At 38.4% G+C, this 19,454-nt stretch overlaps 1 protein-coding gene across 1 annotated transcript in view; it reads left to right on the top strand.

Annotated features, from left to right (window-relative positions):
* tmeff2a (transmembrane protein with EGF-like and two follistatin-like domains 2a) overlaps positions 1-19,454 on the top strand; it is a 105,639-nt gene that overhangs the window by 22,998 nt on the left and 63,187 nt on the right. Inside the window, exon 3 of the mRNA XM_055052836.1 lies at positions 17,727-17,856. Within this exon, the coding sequence (XP_054908811.1) occupies positions 17,727-17,856 (130 nt within the window). The remainder of the gene's footprint in view (positions 1-17,726; positions 17,857-19,454) is intronic.

Genomic DNA, 19,454 nt, shown 5'->3' with positions numbered 1-19,454 from the left:
GGGAGGCCAGCCCTAGTTTGGAGATGTTTATTATTGATAGAGGTGGATGATAGCCTTGGGATGGATTGCATAATCGAGGGCCGCCTCTAATGGTTACAGGAAATGGATCAGGCTATCAGTCAGGTCTCAGTGGATGAAGGATGCGCCTGTGTTTGCATGTTGCTCTCCTCCTGCCAGCATGCAGGACTGTGTGTGCAGCTCAGTTACTGCGGCGTGGAGACATGAGATATGTGGCTTTAAATTATTGGTAAAAAAAATACTAAAATGAAATTAATGGGATGAAAGTTATTGATTGATTTAATCTAAAGTTGACTGATCTCATTGATGCATCCAAAAACCGTAAAACATTTTCTCCTTTATGTTGTGGATTAACAGCCATTCAGTAATAAAAAGGCTGAATTTATCAATGTAGATATAAGAATAAATTATAAAATTATGTTGAGTCAGCTGTGTCGTATACTGACTGCATAAACAGGAAATTGTGGTTTTCTCACGTTATTAAACTCAGAAATATTTATAAAATATAAGCAAAGAGGAACAGCTCAGATTCCTGAATATAAAAATGAAAGATGAAAAGAATATAAAATGCCAAATACTAAAAACTATATTTATACAGAAGTCTGTGTTGCTCTTGAGTAAATGCTGAAGCTTCGCTCCATGAATGCAGTGAGATCATCCTTCCTTATTAGCATCGTGTTTCTTTCACCTTAACCATTTTATCGAGTGTTTATATTTCTGAACAGAACCTCATAAAGTGAATTTTACGTACCAACCGGACTTTGTTTGGACCTTTTCTCTTTTCTGTTCTGGTATGGCCGCCATCTTTGTTTCTATCCTGCCTGGGTCTCTTTACTGGAGGGTAACAAGCTGCTGGCTGATGATGACTAGCGTCAATTTTAGCTGTTAAGTTATCAACATAATGCGCTAAATCTGAAATATATGCCTCATATTTAAAAGACTGGGGACTCAGAGCTTTTGCTACTAATTGTCAACACCACAACAAGGGCAGAAAAAAGTTTTAATTAAGAAAAAAATAGCGAGGGAGAGGGAAGTATTTCAGTTATGCTAGCTTGACTTTGACAACCTTAACATGTAGATGTGCTGTGGAATTCAGTTTGTTCCCAGATTCCTGGACGGTGGAGTTAGAAATAAAAAGGTGATGTAAAACACCAACTCTGACACACCCTGAGGAGAGCAGATGTTTAAATTAGCTAATAAACCACCGCTGTGTTAGCTTAGCCACTAGCAGCGGGAGCCAATCTACCACAGCGATCACTTAATAATAATGGCAAACACCAAGCCTAAAAACATAAAACTGATGAACTGAATGTTCTGTTCTTTGTGGGGGAAATGTTTGTTTTTCTGGTGTTGAATGTAATGGGACTGTTGTCTGTTGCCATAGCAACAGGTCTGAGTGTAGCCAAGACAGCAGAAAAAGTGGTTTGAGTTGTTCTTCAACAGTTTTTCTGCATTATTTTCGGCTTTCTGTGGCGCACTGCTCTGGGTTAGTAAAACCAACACCTCCAGGTCTCATTTAGCTCGATGAATTGTTTTACCCTCTTGTGTCGTCCCATGCGCAACAACTGGCTCCATTTTAATCACCAGTGGCTCCATCTGCTGGACAGATGACCAAACTACAACGCACAAAGAAAGATCTAAGTGGACATTGTAATTAATCATTTGGAGCAAACTTCAATCGAATAAAATCTTGACAAATAATTAATTGTAAGTTGATGAATTGCTTCCATTCCTAAATAACAACATTTTAATCTGAAACAAGAACTAATCATCACTATACTAGTACACAAATTAATTTTCTTCTATGCTTAATGAGAATTTGATCAGAAATTCAAACGATTGGTGATTGAACAGGAATAAAGAATCGTCCCTCCTAACAGGTGCAGCATGTCAGACTCTCCCACGCTGCCGTCAGAACCAGATCCAATCAGGTACCGACACCTGTGTGGGTGGACAATGAAATGCATCGAATATTTGGATGAGATCCTGATAATAACTGATAAACAGCCCAGGAAATGCTCTGCTTGGTGAAACACAATAAGAGACGGAGGATTTGGAAGGAAACATGGCTGACAAATGCGGATCTTTGAGTCAAATATGTTGGTACTCGTTCATCATCGTCCAGCCGTGTGCTGGTGTGTTTCGGTGCGATCTGGAGGAAAATCAACAGAGATTTTCTGAGTGTGTGTTAAATGTCAGACCACTATCAGACCGCTAATTATTTCTGCTCAGACCAGCCAGCGTGTTTAATTAATTCTGCAAGCTGACAAAACGTATAATTCTGGGAGAGATATTAGTCTCAGCAAGGAAGCAGTTGTTATGATTAAAAATTTATTACTCAGTTGAAATAAAACTAGAAAAATTACCATATGTCATGTAGTTTTTCTGTATAAATGAGGGATTTTACCAGCAGCCCCAGTAGAAATCCAGTCATCGTTTATATGAAGTGTTTTTAAAGGGAATTGTGAGCTTTTTTCACTGAGATAATCCTGACATTTCTCTAAATACTTAATAATTACGGGCTTAGCCCCACAAAAGAGGAGGGTAAGGCATTATTAACCCGGAGAGGCTCGGCGCAGAACGCTGCTGCTCATGCTGACTGAGCACTATTGTTGTTGGTAACTATTGATTCTTTATGAATGCCATTATACTTCAATTTTCTTTTAGCTGCTCTATTGCTTTTTTAAAATCGTGTTGTCACCAATGCCTTGCGGCGTCCACTTTTGTTTGTCTACATGTAGCTGCACAATTCACAGCTTCGGCTCAGTATTTGCAAAAAGGAACATAAAAAGCTGCAAGTCCAGACTTTCTGTGGCAACACGGATACAGCAGCAGTTAGCATTAGCTTCACCTGTGTAGCTCCCAACTGTTTTGAATGTTATGTAAAGTAGAGTTTTAAATCTGTTTTTAAAGGTCAGATCTCTGTACTTCCATTTGTGTTTCTCCTGCTTTAAAGTCAGACTAGTGGTTGGAAAACAAACAGCAGCTGTTTTCTGGCAGGAAGTTCATAGTTTTAGATTTTTAGAAAGTGATTTGATTCAAAAACCTTCAGAATGTGACGTCACAAATCTGGTAACAGTTTTCTGGCCGTTACCTAGCAACCTGGGAGGAGTCCTAACCCGTCACCTAGCAACCTGGGAGGAGTTCCGCCCCGTTTCCTAGCAACGCAAGTGTAACTCCAGCATGTTTGGTCACTATTTAGGATGATTTTGTGGATAAAAATGTGATGGACATAATTTGTGGGGCTGTAGATCTGACCTGATCACAGCAGGTCAGGATGAAAAGTTCAACCCGGTTCAGTTGATTTGACCAAAGGTTGTTTTTGTGTTTCATGGCTGCTCTGTTGGAAACATCACCAACCTTTATATTTACATGTATGCACCTTTGACATGTTTGAGCCTGGTGATCTGGTGATCTGGTGATCTGGTGATCTGGTGATCTGGTGATCTGGTGATCTGGTGATCCGGTGATCTGGTGATCTGGTGATCTGGTGATCTGGTGATCTGGTATTGTTAATCATTCATCGTGATCATTTTTTCTGTTACGGACATTTATATCCATTTTTGTCACTATAAATTCCAATTAAAATCCTCTAAAGCTGCCCGTGTCGTTGGGACTGTTTTGTTCTCCACTATAACAGATTCAGTAACTGTCAATAAATGTGAAAATATGATTAGATGCAGACAAACTGTGCAGTTCAGTGATGCTAATTTCACTTTTTTAAGTGACCTTAGGAAAGGACTGGTGTAGTGGCAGTTTTTTTTAAATATCTCTTCAGGCTCATTTTAATCTGTATTTCCATGTCTGATTGACACATCTTCATCACAACAGCAGATTATGACGGTTGGCTGGAATCACTGCTCCGTATCTCCTTTGATATCTTCGGCTTTCTGAGGGCCATGTAATGAATTGTTGTAGCACCTTAACTCCCAGCGAAGATCAGTGGACTTCATCCTCTTGAAACAGTTTCCTGCTTCTGCAGAAAATGTCAAAGTTGTCATTGAAATTCATTCTATATGCCACACATGCTGATGAAGGGGGAGCAGTGTAGTGAAGCGTTTCATACTCCTTTTTATGTTGGGCTGGTGCCTGAGATGCCTGCACAAAAAGGTTCCCAGGAGTGTCCTTTAGCGGGAAAAATCCCTTTCAGCAGTTCTGAACCACTGACTCTGTGTTTAGGAGGATAGTGAAACGGCCCACACACTCAGATGCTCTCTGGAGAAGCGTCGACTTGGTGCGGCGCTCACTGTGTTTGTAGACGGTTTGCTCCTTTATTGTTGAGTTAGACGGAGCTGGGAATATGTTGTTGTGTTGTTATTGTGTAATAAAATGAATTAAAACCAGCAGCTGGAGCGCTGGTGATGAATCGGATCAGAGTTCCTTCGTTTTGAGAGATGGGCTGATCGTTATTAGCGTTGATTGATACTAAGTAAAAACAGGGGAAATATCGCCAATACCGATACGATACCGAATGGCTGGGCGATACGGACTCACAGTTTTATCACAGTATTTTCTTGTACTATTCCAATAACAATCAAAGTGGGAATAATAAGTATTCATAACTCCACAAATACAGCGCCTGAAAAACTGAATTTTTAATTAATTTGGGATGATACTCGCATGAAAAGTGAGATTCATGTCACTGAACACAATAACTGCATTTAATCATATTTTAAATTAATTTATATTTATGGACAATATTATTGAACAGACAGTAGAGAAAATTGTTTTAAAAAAAGCAACAATTCAGACAATAAGGATAGTTTGGGGGACATTTTAAAAATCACTAATTAGCACAATAAATCAAAGTTAGTATCATTTAATAGGATTTCCACAATAATTGACAGACACATCCCCATAATATTGATATTATTAATGCTAGATCAAACTTTGGACCTTTTGGTGTTTTTCTGACTTTTGCTTTTAATAGTTTTGCTTAAACCAAGAACAGAATTTTAGTTTCTAAATGGTTACAAAATATTTGAATGTAAAAACAGAAAAGATAGAAAAAAATCTGCATTTTTCTTGTAGAAACAAAGAAAAAAATGTCATTTGGAGAAAAACAAAACAAAATATTTCTTGAGTTTGGAGTTGATAAACTACAACAAACATGAAACTTCATAATGGAAACTGAAGTATCAGTTTTACCTCATTAGTTCAGATCCGATACTGATACGATTCGGTTCTGATGGACTGCAGGATGTGAACCAGGTGAAGCTAAACCTGCAGCTTGAGGAGTTTTTACTGGAATATATTTACAGACAAAGAAGATTTTTATCTGAAAGTATTAAATGTTTATATTTTTCTACAGTTTTCATTTAATTAGAGCTTTGAACAAGTTTTTCTGTCAGCAAAAAGTCCTTCTTAGAGTCTGCATACTCCAGTTAATGATTAATGAATTTCTAAGCTAGTTGATAATTATTTGAATAATGAATTAATTATGATTGATTGGATTCGTTTCAGGCCTGCAGTGTTTCTGTCTTTAACAGTTTCCTCCTCTCTTCCTGTCCACTTCCTGTCTGTTTGCATCAGCCACTCTAAACCTGTTTTATGTGTTTTTGTCCAATTTACGATCGATTCACCTGAATCTCTCTAAAAACTTGCAATCATTTGTTATTGTTGGAACTACAGCAGAAACACGAAGCATCTGTTTACATGAAAGGAGTTCATGACAATTTATGACTAACAGGCTCTGCAGCGCCGTCCCATTTCTCAGGAGCATTTTTCACGCCGCGCCGCATCGCGCTGCTTGTACTTTCTGAAGTAAGATAGTGAGGACCTGACCCTGTGGGGGCGTCGGCCCTGCTTTAACATAGATTCATATTTATTATTAGTGTTGCAGAAACAAGTCCAGGTCGCAACGGGGAGGCTTCAGTGGTGCCAACCTGAGGTACCAGGATCCGGGGTTGGTTCCTGACTCAGCTGTTTTTCTCACCTGTGTTAGGAAACAGTGAAGCAGTTCGTCTCAGGTAAACCTGATTTACCTGAGACGCTGTAGCTGCTGCTACGTGATGTGTTACATTGTTTTTACAAAACCAATATATTAAGTTCATTTTGTCTCTATACTTTGTACTACAACAGTGAAGTAGAGGAACGTGGATAGAAAAATAAAAGAGTAAATTTCCACCAGAATGTTCTGACATTTCCTACAAATAAACAAAAAGTATTTGGCTTTGAAAGGTTGAAAATTAGTTAGAAAAACTCATGTTTTTAAATTAATCTAAAAAAACAAGAACATTTTTGAGTTTATAATGTTTATCATTTTTGACTTTTCAAGCCCAGGAAATGTCCAAAAGTCAAAAATGTTTGAAACTCAGAAAAGTCCATGTTTTTTTGGATTGTTTGTTTGTTTAGAAAGTTCCTGAAATTAATCTCTAAATTTCTGAGATTTTTCTAGTAAAAGTGACTTTTCAAACTCAGAAAATTCCTTTTTTTTAATCTAGAAAATGTGAAATTGATCCCGACATTTGAGTTTTTGAAGCAAATTACTTTTCAAACTCAGAAATTTCCTGATAATGTTTTCAAGAAAAATGTCTGAGATTAAAATGAAAGTTTCTGAGTTTTTCTAATAGATGTTGCAAACTCAGAATTGATCAAATTTTTTCCCAAAACAGTTTTTTCCTATTCTTGCAAGCTGTTGTTTTGCAGCCTGGTCGAGTGCTGATGCATATTCCATCCTCTCAGTAAAGTATGAGGGTCGTGTCAGAAAGGCTGTCGGTGTAAATCCGTCTGATTTACGGTCCTGTTGGGGGGAATCTGCCAGATTTCCTGCTCATTCTTCTATTTGTTGTTGAGAAACACAGAGTCTGACAAATCATCCACTTGATCTCTGTATTTGTGATTGCTGCTGCTCACTTTGATGCAAAGTGGAAGTGGCAGTTTGAAAACATCAGTTTTCACATTTTCATGCAATCAGGAAAGATGCCAGAAAAGCCTTTTTTTTGTGGCTTTTGAAACAAAAACAGAAATATATATTGTTATCAGCACCAGAAAGACGAGGAAGAATGAAAAAAAATGATCAAATCAACACTGATCATATTTGGGCCATTTTGCAAATATATAATAAGAGATTTGTTGCAAATATCTTCTACTGCAGGGATGGCCAACCCGCGGCTTGCATGCAGCTCCTTGTTGAAAATGTCTGCCCTGTGGTCTTTGTAGTGATAAAATAGTGTGTGAAATTTACAATAAATGTGGCTGAGTTTTAAAAGTATGTGAGTATGAGGAAGGGATGGGTTGATGTTCATGTGTGCCCAGGCATCTGATGTGGCTCTTTGCGGTAACTTGGTAAAAAATGTGGCTCTTGGTCTTTGTCTGGTTGGCCTACTGCTTGGATTTAGTGTTACTCAAACGTTGCAACGTTGATGTTCTCATCTCATGCGAATGCAGATTTTTGACTGCAGTTCAACATTTCACCACTTGAGGGAACTCTGGGACAAAAATAAACATTGTAAACAAAAGAAACAAAATGACAACATGATGACACATTGATAGACAGCAGGATTCAAACATTGTGTTAGTGGAGCTGTTGTTGTCAGTTGCTACGGCATGTAGCATGTAGCATGTAGCGCAGCCGACACGGAGAAAGAGAAAAATAGAATATGAGAGGCTTTGAGTTGTTCTTTATCGGGTGTTTTTGTGTCATCTTCTGCTTTCTGTGTTTCACTGCACTGAATTAATAATACCCAAATTGTATTGCATGGTTTCATTAACGAGATTGTTCAGGTGAAGGAATCGTCACTTTGACCTCCAGCGTTGCATGAAACTTAATGATGTTAACAATAACATGCAACGTTTCTATAGTAATGTACCAATCCTGACGGTGTAGACAACCGAATATTACAGCTTTCACCTAAACACCAGATATTCAGAAAGATTTAAGCTCTACAACATGGACTTCATGTTTACATGGGTATATTGTGACTTTAATTGGTATTACATCAGTTCTACATTCATATTAGCAAAAGAAAATCAACCAAACACTTTGTGGTCAAATGATTGGATGGGTCTTGATTCCATCCAAAATGTCCACATGCTCTTTTATTGCCCCCTGCCCTCCTCCATCTAAGGGGAGATCTTGATCTATATGGTCTCTATTAAATAAGCAGGCCAATAAATCCTCCCTCAGTGTGTTGGGGCAAGGTTATCTGCTGCTCACAGAGCTCCGCTCTGCATCCAAGCAGTGGAGAAACTGGTTTAGCATACAGTTTTAAAGATAACTGGAGCGCCAAAGTCTCGGGAAAAAGGATAAAATGTCAATAAAATGATTCCATTAAGCATTTCTTACAACTGCTGTTTGGGACTTTTTCTCTGCATTTGAACAGCGTAAAAATAGAAGATCCGAATTAGCGCCGAACTCAGCCTCTTCTGCTAATTTAACCCAGAAAATCTGTTAAATATTCCCCGTTAATGCCGGCTCAGATTAGCTGCATGCAGGGTTAATTCTACCATACAAATCTGTTAATACTTGGATTCCCAAAGAGCAGCTCAGGGGGTAATGGCAGCTCTTCGCAAAGAAATGATACACTCTTTATTATTACACAAATTAACCATATCATGTAATTATGTGAAATTACAATTACATTATCTCACCTAGTCACTCCTGGTTTCTCAGGAATGAAGACCAAATGACATACATATGATTTTTCTTTGCAAAACCATTTATTAACCTGCAGGAATGTGAACACACCAACTTTAAGACTTTATTTTAATTTTTGATTGAGAATTAAAACATCCTGTCCTCCTGAAAGGCCAGATCAGAAAAGCCCCACAGCTTTAAAGTACTTTAACAGGAGTGGACAAATTATGATATTATAATCTTACACAGAACTTTTCCCATGGTCTGTAATGGCTTCTTCAGAAAGCTAATCGACGCTTTTATTCTCAGCTCCAACACACATTATTTCAAGTGTTGCTAAAGCAGCAAACAACACCAACACTGAGCGATGAATTTCTGCTGTTCAGAGCCGCCAGTGAGAATGAAAACGGCTCATAAATTACAAACGTCTGATTTGCTAAACTACTGCAGAACGACTGCAAAACACACAGTTTGTCTTAAACATTTGAATTAAACAACATTTAGAATCAAATCACATGTTTTTACCGTCCATGGCGGCACTTTTAAGTTTGACGGCGTATCAGGGTCAATTTAGGGAGAAAACAGAGTAAATTTACGCTTCAACATTTGGAACTAGAGAATTTTCTTGTTTTTACAGAAAGTTTCTGAGATCCATCTCAAAACTTTGGAGTTTTTATTGTCGCAAGTTTTTCAACTTTTCAAGCTAATATATTTTATCAGCGAGCTAATTATATGGCCGCTAGCTGACAAATAGCTAACTCAACTTCTAGCTACCTTAGCTAAATATTTTGCTAACGAAAGCTACGTTTTTAACTTAAGCTAACTAATATTTAGTTAGCAAATATTCAGTTACCCAAACATTCAGTTGCTAATTAAGTACTTAGTACTTAGCAACTAAATATCTAGTTTGCAAGCTATTCAAATATTTAGTTTGAAGCTAAATATTTAGCCTCAAAACTAAATGCTTAACTCTGTTTAGCTTGGTGCTAAATATTTAGCTTGATGCTGAATATTTAGCTCGCTAAGTAAATATTTGTTAGCTTTGCTGAATGTTGTTGCTGTGTGAGAAGATCTGGTCGTTGTGATGGACTGATCTTTTTCCTGTTTTTCCAGTTTCCCTGGAGTTTGTGGAATTTTGTGGCAAAAGTTTGAGAAAGTTTGGTGATTATTTTGTTCCAGACGTTTAGTTTTAGTAGATTAGTGGATGGATTATTTTAGATTTTATTAACTGTATGTTGTTTTTGTTTGGACATGGTTAACGTTAATAATCTGTCACTAAATGAATTTTTCTCATTTACTGATTGAAATTTGAAATGCATTGTTGTTTGAATATATTAGTTTGTGTAATTTTGAATGTTTTTGGTGGCTTTGCTGTCTAATAATATTTCTTAAGCATGTAGATTTATTCACCTATATTTCTTTACATGCTTTATACTTGCTGAATTTCCTTGTATGTTGTCTGTTATTTTATCGTTTTATTGCAACAGCCGTAACATTGTGTTTTGGTTCAGTCGTTGAGCATGAAGTCATGGAAAGTTTGGAGAAGTTTGGAAAATGTTGCGTAAATGTTCTGAAACAAAGCTGGATGTTCTAACCTGGATTCCTGTCATGTGATTAAATTCACCATTTAATCCATTTTTCTGCCTTTAAATCACATCCAGCTGATTTCTGATCACAGAAATCATTTGGATTTGTTAGATTATTTTTAATAACTTCTGTTTGGTTATTGCAGCGCGGCATTCAAAAGCATTTTTAGATGTCCTGACACTGATTCTGGCTTCCTGCAGTTGAAAGTTTTTTTGTTTTGTTTCATGTTTGTTGCAGAGTAACAAACACACACCTCGGTTTGACTCCTCTGAGCGATTCGTGACTAATTGCTGCTTGGCTGGATGCTGACTTTCAGTGGGTTGATGATTTTCAGAGTATTGAAGCTGATATTGTGTCATGTTTTGGTCTCTCCTTCCCTCCAGCGATGCGTGAACCTGCCTTCTCTCCCTCCTTTGTCTTCTGCTCCTGTGTGGTTTGCATTGAGCATCATTACCTTCAGCTATCATCAGTCCACTTCTCGGTTTCATCTCTCTCTCCTCTGGCTCTCCTTTACCTTTTTGTCCTCTATGCATTTTATTCCCGCTCCTCTGTGGATCTTTTCCTCCGTTTTTATGAATCTTCTGCTTCCTTTTTGTATATTTTGACCCACAAACTGTTCTGACAGTGGATGCATCGACATCCACTGCCCTACATGTTTTAGGGTGTGTGTGTGCGTACGTGTGTGTGTGCGTGTGTGTGTGTGTCTGTGTGTGTGTTGGAGCTAAGGAAAATTGAAGCAGTGGATCCTGGATGGAGCGAGTTGAGTGCAGGCAGAGTCACAGCGCCCCCTACAGGAGGTTTGCAGAAACTAAACTCTAGTTTGCTGCACTGAGTGGGAGAAAGAAAGAAATAAGCGAAAACAGTTTGTTTTGTAAATTAAACATAATTTCTGTGAAAATCAGCTGTAGAAGAAACAACATTGAGCGCTTCGTTAAAAAATTCAGTTATTTCAAAAGAAATGTTTACATAACAGGTTTCTTTATCTATCCCTTTAAAAAGTTTATTTATTAATGAGTGACATAAAAATGTACTTAAGTAATAGAAAGTTAGGACACCCTAACACAGGGGCGTCCAAAGTTTTTATCACATGGGCCAAAATCATCAGATCTGAGGAACATGGATCTAAAAATATCAAATTAAAGTGAATTTAAATACTAGGTAAATATTTTGACTCTTCCTCCTGGATGCTATCGCTTTAACTCAGGTAGAGACGGCGTCCAGCTTGTCTCAGATATTCGGGGAAAGTCCTGGGCGTGCGCGGCGCCTCAGCCTGCGGGGACATACGGCCGGGCCATATGGCAGCGGCCACCGGCCTCTTCCACTCTGTCTGCAGAGGATCAAATTGTTTCACCTTCTGTCTCATCCACCACTTCTCATTATCACCTCTTCATTCTGGACCTGCCTACACAACCGTGTCCTCGCTTTGCATCGTCTTTTTCATTTCTATTAAACCTCGACAGTCAACCCAGCTGAGTTGCAACAAAGTTCAACAGCTGACAAAGCTGATTTTTCTCAGACTGTCGACATCAGACGCTGCTGGTTATCAAGCTGAGGCGGGATCAAAGCGGCGGTGCCCCGGCGACGGCTGAAGCAACGGCATGGCGGTCCGGCGCTCACTGAGGGCGACGCTTCTGAAAGAAATACAAAGTTTTAAATCTGTAATACCAGCTCACTTTATTTGTTGCTGTCACATCAGGAGACGTTGATACTGAGGGAAAGAGCAGTTGGCAGATCAGAGCTACGCATTCCAATACATAGTTCCCACAAACCTTAACTGAAAGTGATTGACGCCATCTTGGTAGGCAAGCATAGCAACAAATAGGAAACATGTGGACAGTGTGCGAGAGAAAGATACAAGAACAAAATGGCTACATGTCAATACATCTCTGTCTCAGCTAGCAGATAAAAGCTAGCTAGTTTTGGTAATTCAGCATTAAGTACTACAGTAAATATCACTGATATTTATCTTAGTGTTACACAGAGGTGGATAGAGGACTCAAAAACACTCCCTAAAAGCCCACCAATTTAATTAGGTTAATTTATTTGAAAAAAAATCAAAAATGCTTTATTGATCCCAAAGGGAAATTAAATGTTGTAGCTCATTAAGTCAAATTCTCCAGAGTTAATGTAGATGACACCAATTCACAACAAATGTTTCCTCAAGGCACTATGCAAAAAATAATTTCAATTCAGTCATAAAACCAAATGTTGTGTATGGAGATTAAATTTAAATTTAATGTATTCGAAAGAAGCCCAAATGGGGGAAACCAACCCAATCTGGCAACCGGACTGCATTGGCTGTCACGTGACGATTGTGCTGTTGCTATGCAGAATATCGGCGTTGGGAAAAATGACGCAGTTCCGTAACGAAGCTGTAAAAGGAGCAACGTTTAGCTGTTAATTTCCAACACTAAGAAAACCAGGAAATTTGGTCCGAGGGTATCACGTTTCACAGGTCAGTTTATTTTTTTAGTTTAAAAAATGGTAAATATGTCGAGGAAATGTAAGTTAGCTTTCCTAGCTTGACTTTGATAACATAAAGTTTTCTGCCCAAATTCGGTATGTTTCGGTTTTCACTTAAAAAAAAGGCGACCCACAAACTCTGACAGATAGACAGTAGCATGAAAACTGTAACCGACTAAGTGTTTTGTTCTTTGTGTGGGAAATATTTAATGTTTGATGTGTGTTTTTCGGTGTCGATGCGCCTGGTTAGCTGGATTAGCTAGTCCTGTCGCTAGCGGAGCTTTGTCAGTGGTTGCCAGGGCAACGAGTCCCGCTCTTTTTGGATGCCAGTGTTAATGAGCATCATTTTTGAGCATCCAAAAACTGAATTAGATGGTTTGTTTGTTTGTAGAAAGTGGGACTATTAAGTATTTCATAAATTATAGTTGTTAAATTTGAACTTCCTGTCGCTCTTACAGTGGAAATGATGTAAAATTAAATTAATTATCAGATATGAAGGAGAAATACTCAGGTGCTCACTTCAATGCTGACAGAAACCAAGCTCTTTATGGGTTTATATGTATTTAACATTTTAAGAGATTGGATTTTTTTTTTCAGCTTTATTTTAAGCCATATTTTACAGATCTAAGACAAGAAATAACGGCATTACATGCTAGTCTTTCATTGGAGCAGTTGGTTCATATGAACATGATTCAGTGAGTAATAACGGTGCCTGGAGATGTAAATCACTAGCCATAGCGGCTAACAGGTGCTGTCGTATCCAGGCTTATATGGCTATAGGTCTTCTGTCCTGCTTTTTCTGGAAGGAAGACAGAGGTTGAAGATGTGTCGCCGTGCCGCCCCCTCCTCCGCTTTCCCCCGGGGTGGGAGCCAGATTTTTGAGGGAGATCAAGTGAGGGCTCTGGAGAGTTTTCACGGAAATGAAGGCACTCTTAAAAGACACCCACAGGGTTCTGCTGGGCAGCTTTTGCTTTGTGTTGCATCACGCCTGGCAGAAAAGCGAGTCCCCAGGTTAAGGACAGCCGGAGAGAGAACAGGGGGAGCGGGATGAGAGGAGATGGCATCCAAATAAAAAAATACAAATTAAAATCCTGAGCCCTGCAGGAAGTTTACCCAACCACCTTTGTGGCATTGCCATATTTCCTGTTTCTCCTTTAAGAGGATTTTCTGTCCTTCTCTTTCTTTCAGCTTCCTTTTTCTTTTATGATGGTATTTTTTCCCCTCCTTTTCTTCAGGCGCTGCAGCTCTTTTTCATAGTGTGCCAGGTTTTTGTTGAGCCAGGACTCTGTCTCATGTCTCTATCTTACACTTTTCTCTTCATGTAGGCCTGTTTCTTCCCGTTAGCCCAGTGTCACTCGTCTTCTTTACTCCCAATCATTTCTGCAGAGTCTTTTCTGCTTTTTCTCTCTGAATCCTTTGATCGGGAGCCAGAGTGGCTTCTTGTTCTCCTCCCTTCACCGTCTTTGTCTCCTTCCATCTCAGCTCGATTAAACTGTGAAACACATTTCATCTTTTCTTCTGTTCTCAGATCCTGAAATGATATTTTACTCCTGATTATCAAATCTTTGCTGTGTTTAAAGGAAGATTGGGCACAACGAGCTAAAAGGTTAGCTGTGCTAACTCTAAACTGTTAATCATAATTGGTAGTTTTGCTAACGGTAAAATGCTACACCAATATGGCATTTAGCAAATGAATGCTAACTGCTCTTGAAAGACTGTAATTTCAATTAATTTAGTTAAATATTCTATAAAGTTCTCAGATATTGCACTTATGTTTATATCTTGTTTTCTATTGTTTTGAATAAAGTTATTGTGAAAAAATAAGAACATCAGGAGAGGAAGCAGAACTGCAATGTAGTTTTCATCCATTTCAGAATAAGAGCATGAAGTAGAAACAATTACTTCTACAATTCTCCAATCATTCATCAAAACATCAGCACTAATGTCAAACTTTATTTAAGTAAAACTTTACAGAACATCCAAGTAAACTGGTGCTTTTGAATTTACCTAGAAAATTTCATTAAGGCAAAGCTAAGTGTGCTAGATGTTTTCAAGGTTAGCAAAATGCTAAAGCTAATACTAAAGAAGATGAGGGAAAAACAGTCAAAAGCCAAAATTTCTAATTTTATTGAACTGGGAAAAAAATGATACGCTAAAAATTAGCTCTGTCATTAGTGGAAGTTTGTACTAACTGCTAACATGATGCTAGCTTAGTGTTAGCCTGGCTTGAAGACATTATTTCTTGTAAAATTCCATCTTTAATCTGCTGATTTTATGTCTGTATTGTTTTACATATAGAAGCTACCTTTTGAAAAATATATATACTTTTAGAAAAAACAATGAGAGAAAGAAAAACAATTTAAGGTCAGATTTGCTGTGAAAAAAAACTGTTAGTGATAACTGTTACAGTTGTGAGAAATATTTCTTCAAAAGGGTTTCTCTTAAAAATCAACTATTATTTCACATGTTGTGAATTATTTCAGGCATAAAGATGCTAAATCCGTTGGTCGTTCCTTCTCCAAGTTTGCGAAGTTTCCTGCTTTTTCACCAAATGTTTGTCACCATTTAATAAAGTAACCAGGTATCGTGCAGCAGCTCCTCCGACACCTGGGCCTCTTCCCAGGGAACTGTGGGTAATATTTTTCCATTCAATAATCACGTTTGTTATTCCAGCGGTGTAGCAGCAGCAAAAAAAACCCAAAATCAATATGAAATCAAATGAATATCTCTGCTGCCCCCCAAAAAAGGGACACGGAGACTGAGTCCTGCAGCGCCATCAGTCATCTGAAAGAGCCAGGCGTGTTCTGCAGCCAGCAAACCGTGTGGGGATATGAATGAGTAATGTTCCTCTGTACCTTAACAGCTATTTTCCTGAGTGCCCTTGAGCAAGTCACTTAACCTCCCACTGCTCCAGTGGAGCAACACTAGCAGATCAGCAGGAGGTGAAAGCTGTTTTTTTGCACAGCTCCGCGGCCGTTTGCAGATCCAAAATACAGAGAAAGATGAAAAGCAGAACAAGCTGCTGTTTTTATTATGTTTAAAAGCTAAACAAATGATTTAAAAGCTGCAAAGCATGCATCCTGCTTCTTTAAAATAGAAGGACTCAGCATTTTAGAGCTGGTAATGAATTAGATTCCTTCCAGGTCAATGTGCACAGAAAACAGAGGCTAAACTGTAGAAAACAGCTACAGGAGGTCATCTCTGATAGCTTCAAAGCTGTTCATTCATCCTTCTCTTCTTTACGTTTCCCTCCAATCAGCCATAAATTCATCCTTTCGCTGGTCTGGATTCAGCTCTTCAACTTTTCTTTCAAATGTGGCTCCTTTTTCAGAGCTCTTAACCATTTTCATAAAAATATCCGAACAGACAGAAAGGAAAGAAATCTACTTGAAATTTAGTCTTTATGATAAAGAATTGATAAAGTGGTAACAAAAAGGCAAAACTGGGATTTTTAGGGCGACCTATTAACGGCATTGTAGATAAATAAAAAAGGAGTTAATTTCTGACAAAAAACTCATAATTTTAAAGTCAATCTGAGAGATTTTCTGTTATCGTTTTGTGTTTCCTTCTTTTTGCAATCTTTTGCTACGTTCAGACAGCAGCTCTTGATGATCAGAGTTTTTGGATGAAATTCACAACCGCAGTCAGACTTCTGTGTAAACGGTTTACGACTCCTAATCGAAGAAGAACGTTGACATCACACACCAGCTCTATGTTTATGGATCGATTTCAAAGTTATTCAGAGCCCATGGTGTCGTCACCAAATCATAACAAGATGAGGGAGTTAATAACTAGAGAGTGAAGGTCTTCAGTTTCTGTAGATTCGTCTGTTTGGTTGTGGAGGTCGAACATCGACGGGACTGAGATGTGACGTCTTCACTGACAGATTTACAGCGTCTGACTTCTTCTGGTGCAGAATGATGACGCATGTGTCACGTCACTTTCAAAACTACCGGATACTATTTTGTTCCATATGTGGAAGTGGCTCAAATCAGATTATTTTGTGGTGAAGAAGTTGGAGTCGATTCACATTTAGCTGCTGTGTAAATGTAACCTCGGGTCTGTGATTGATCTTTTTTCCTTGATTTGTAGTTTTGTTGAGTTTTTGTTCATCTCCCCTTTAGTTGGTCTCTTCTTTCGGTGCCTCCACACCAGCCCTGTTTATTCCGCTTTAATCCAACTCCACTCCGTTTGCCTGGAAAGTCCAGGTCGTTTGGGGCATGTGAATGCTAATGCACCCAAAATGTCAAACTCTGGTCCTCAAGTGAACCAAACCCAAACTCTGTTTTGGTTTGATTGCTTATGTGACCAAAAGCAGAAAGTGGACTACAACACAGGGCATTCTGGGAAATACTTCCAAAACACATGCTTTAGGTTAGTGCTAGAGGGAGAAATTACTCCTGGTCTTTATCCAAAAACAAAAGACAAATCCTCGAACCACTAAAATCTGACGCCTCTTCATTTTTGTTCTCATTCTGTGAAGACAGAAGCTGCGCCCAGCTTCTTTAGCAAGTTTCTGTGTCGTTTTCTTCAGTGGTTCTTGGTGCAGCGCCCCCACAGGCGAGGGAGGGAACAGGTTTTTCAAAGGGTTTGGTTGGTTTGACTCAGAACAGAGAAAAAGAGAGCCATGCAGCTGGAGATGGAGCAGATGATGATGTTTTGGTCTCGAATCAAACTGTGTCTTCCAGACTAACAGGTAGACTATTAGTTTCCCAGATTGCATTCTGCCACAGCTGTTCCTCATCACATCTGACTGGTTAGTTTGGTTTTTTTTGTCATCTGCTCCCCAGTATCTGGGTTTTATAGTTCAGATTCTCCCGTTAACATGGAGTAGAGTTACAGTAATAATAATGTTCAGACTCCATGAACTAATCCAAGATGGTTCCTCCATGCTTTCTTCTGTTTTGGTTCATTCACAGCTCAGGAAGTGAACTTTTCTGTTTGACTTGTTTTGTTTTGAAAATACTGACTGTACTAAATGTAAGCATGTTGATCAGTTTCATTTCATCCTTAGACTCTAATGAAGTCGGTTATCAGTTTCTGAATCTTTTTTCGTCCTGGTTTTCTCTTTCCTCTGCAGTGCAACAACGACTACGCCCCGGTGTGCGGCTCCAACAACAAGAACTACCAGAATGAGTGTTTCCTCCGCAGAGACGCCTGCAAGCTGCAGTCTGAAGTCCTTATTATGTCAGAGGGAGACTGTCCTGCCGGTACGCGGATTTGCATCACAGCACACACACATGAACACACACACAGCTGCAGAGGAGCCTTGACCACTGAGCAAATGCACAAACACGTTTGGGAAGAGTTTATTGTTGTCAGGAGGGAAAGTTCCTGCAGATATGAGGCGGAAGAATGGAGAAAATCTGAAAACAATAAATAAATTAATAGAGTTTTAACTTTGTTTCATGAAGTAGACGCATTAATCTGAGTTCAAATAAATATCGATGCTTCCTGTGATTCTCTCCATCGTGCTGCAGATGAACCTGAGGATCAAACCCTGACTGATATTGACCCACTCTTGTCTTTTTAGTGCTTGGGAGTTTTCAGCTTCTGTTTCTACATCTGCTTTTTGCTCAGATCAATGGCGTTTCCTGACTTGCTCTGATCTTTGATCGACTTTTTTACAACTTTAGCCCTTTTTATACTGGGAAATCCACTGATCCTCATCAAACTGCGCTGGATGTATTGGGAGAAGTTTCTCTTGCATGATGTTTTGATCCTAATTTCATCCACGGTGGTGTTGGTTAGCTGTTGCTCCTGCTTCTATTTATGAAATGTATTTTTCTTTTTTTGGGCTAACAGCCTTTTCTCATTGTGTTTTTATGAGCCGGTTTTATTGATGGCATCACCTGAGCCTCGTCTTTCCCCTTGCTGGAAAGAGAAAAGACTTGGTGTCATTTTTACACATAATTGGGATTAGAGTTTGCTGATGAAGCTTGGTGTTGAAGCGGTTGAAGCGGCTGCGTGGGCGTCGCAGGTCGGAAAGGTCGCGCTCTCCATTAGCCGTGCTGTGAAGAGCAGGAGTTCTGCATAAAGAATGCATCACTATTTCTGATCGCTCACTGAGCATTCAGCAACTTTTTTCTGTGGATTTCAGCTTCCTGTATTGATCTGGTTTTGATCAATACAGGAAGCTGACATTCTAGATCTCTGGTAACATTTAGACTAAGTGAAGCCCAATAAGTATAAACTTTGTTCATTTATTTGTACTTAAAACAGCTGCACGGCTAAAAGCTGAAGATGCTGATTTCTAGTCAACATGTAACTCGTTCTGTTTGTTCTGTCCTTAATATTGATGGAAAAGTACTAATTCCAATGGCAGGTTATTTTACTTACAATATGGGAACAATACCTTGCTACAAGTGAATTTATCTGGCGGTGGAACTAGAACTTTTTCAATAATATGAAGGAATTATTTACTTATATATTTGTTGCTGAAAAGTTACACGTAAGTTTGTTTTTTTATTTCAGCTGTACAAACATGTTTACACAAGAAAATAGACAAATATTTGGTAAGATTCTGTGTTTTTACAATGAACATATTAAACTACATTAATATTAAATAAAATTACAAATTTCAGTTCAATAAATTGAACTGAAATGAAAGTAAATTAAATCTCATTAGAAAAATAAAAAAATTAAACTGGAAAACATAAAAATACAAAAAAAATAAATAAAATTAACTCAATTGAAATCAATAAAAAAATATATTTTTTTAATTAAATGGAATCATCAATACACTAGCTGAGCAGTTTTTATTTTTTCATTTTATTTTGTTTTAGACAAAAACAGTTTCAAAATGTTG

Source organism: Poeciliopsis prolifica, unplaced genomic scaffold (genome assembly GCF_027474105.1).
Source record: "Poeciliopsis prolifica strain line A6 unplaced genomic scaffold, Auburn_PproV2 SCAFFOLD036, whole genome shotgun sequence".
Classification (NCBI taxonomy): Eukaryota; Metazoa; Chordata; class Actinopteri; order Cyprinodontiformes; family Poeciliidae; genus Poeciliopsis; species Poeciliopsis prolifica.
The sequence above is the reverse complement of the archived record's forward strand: the minus strand, read 5'-3'. Positions and strand labels throughout refer to the sequence as shown.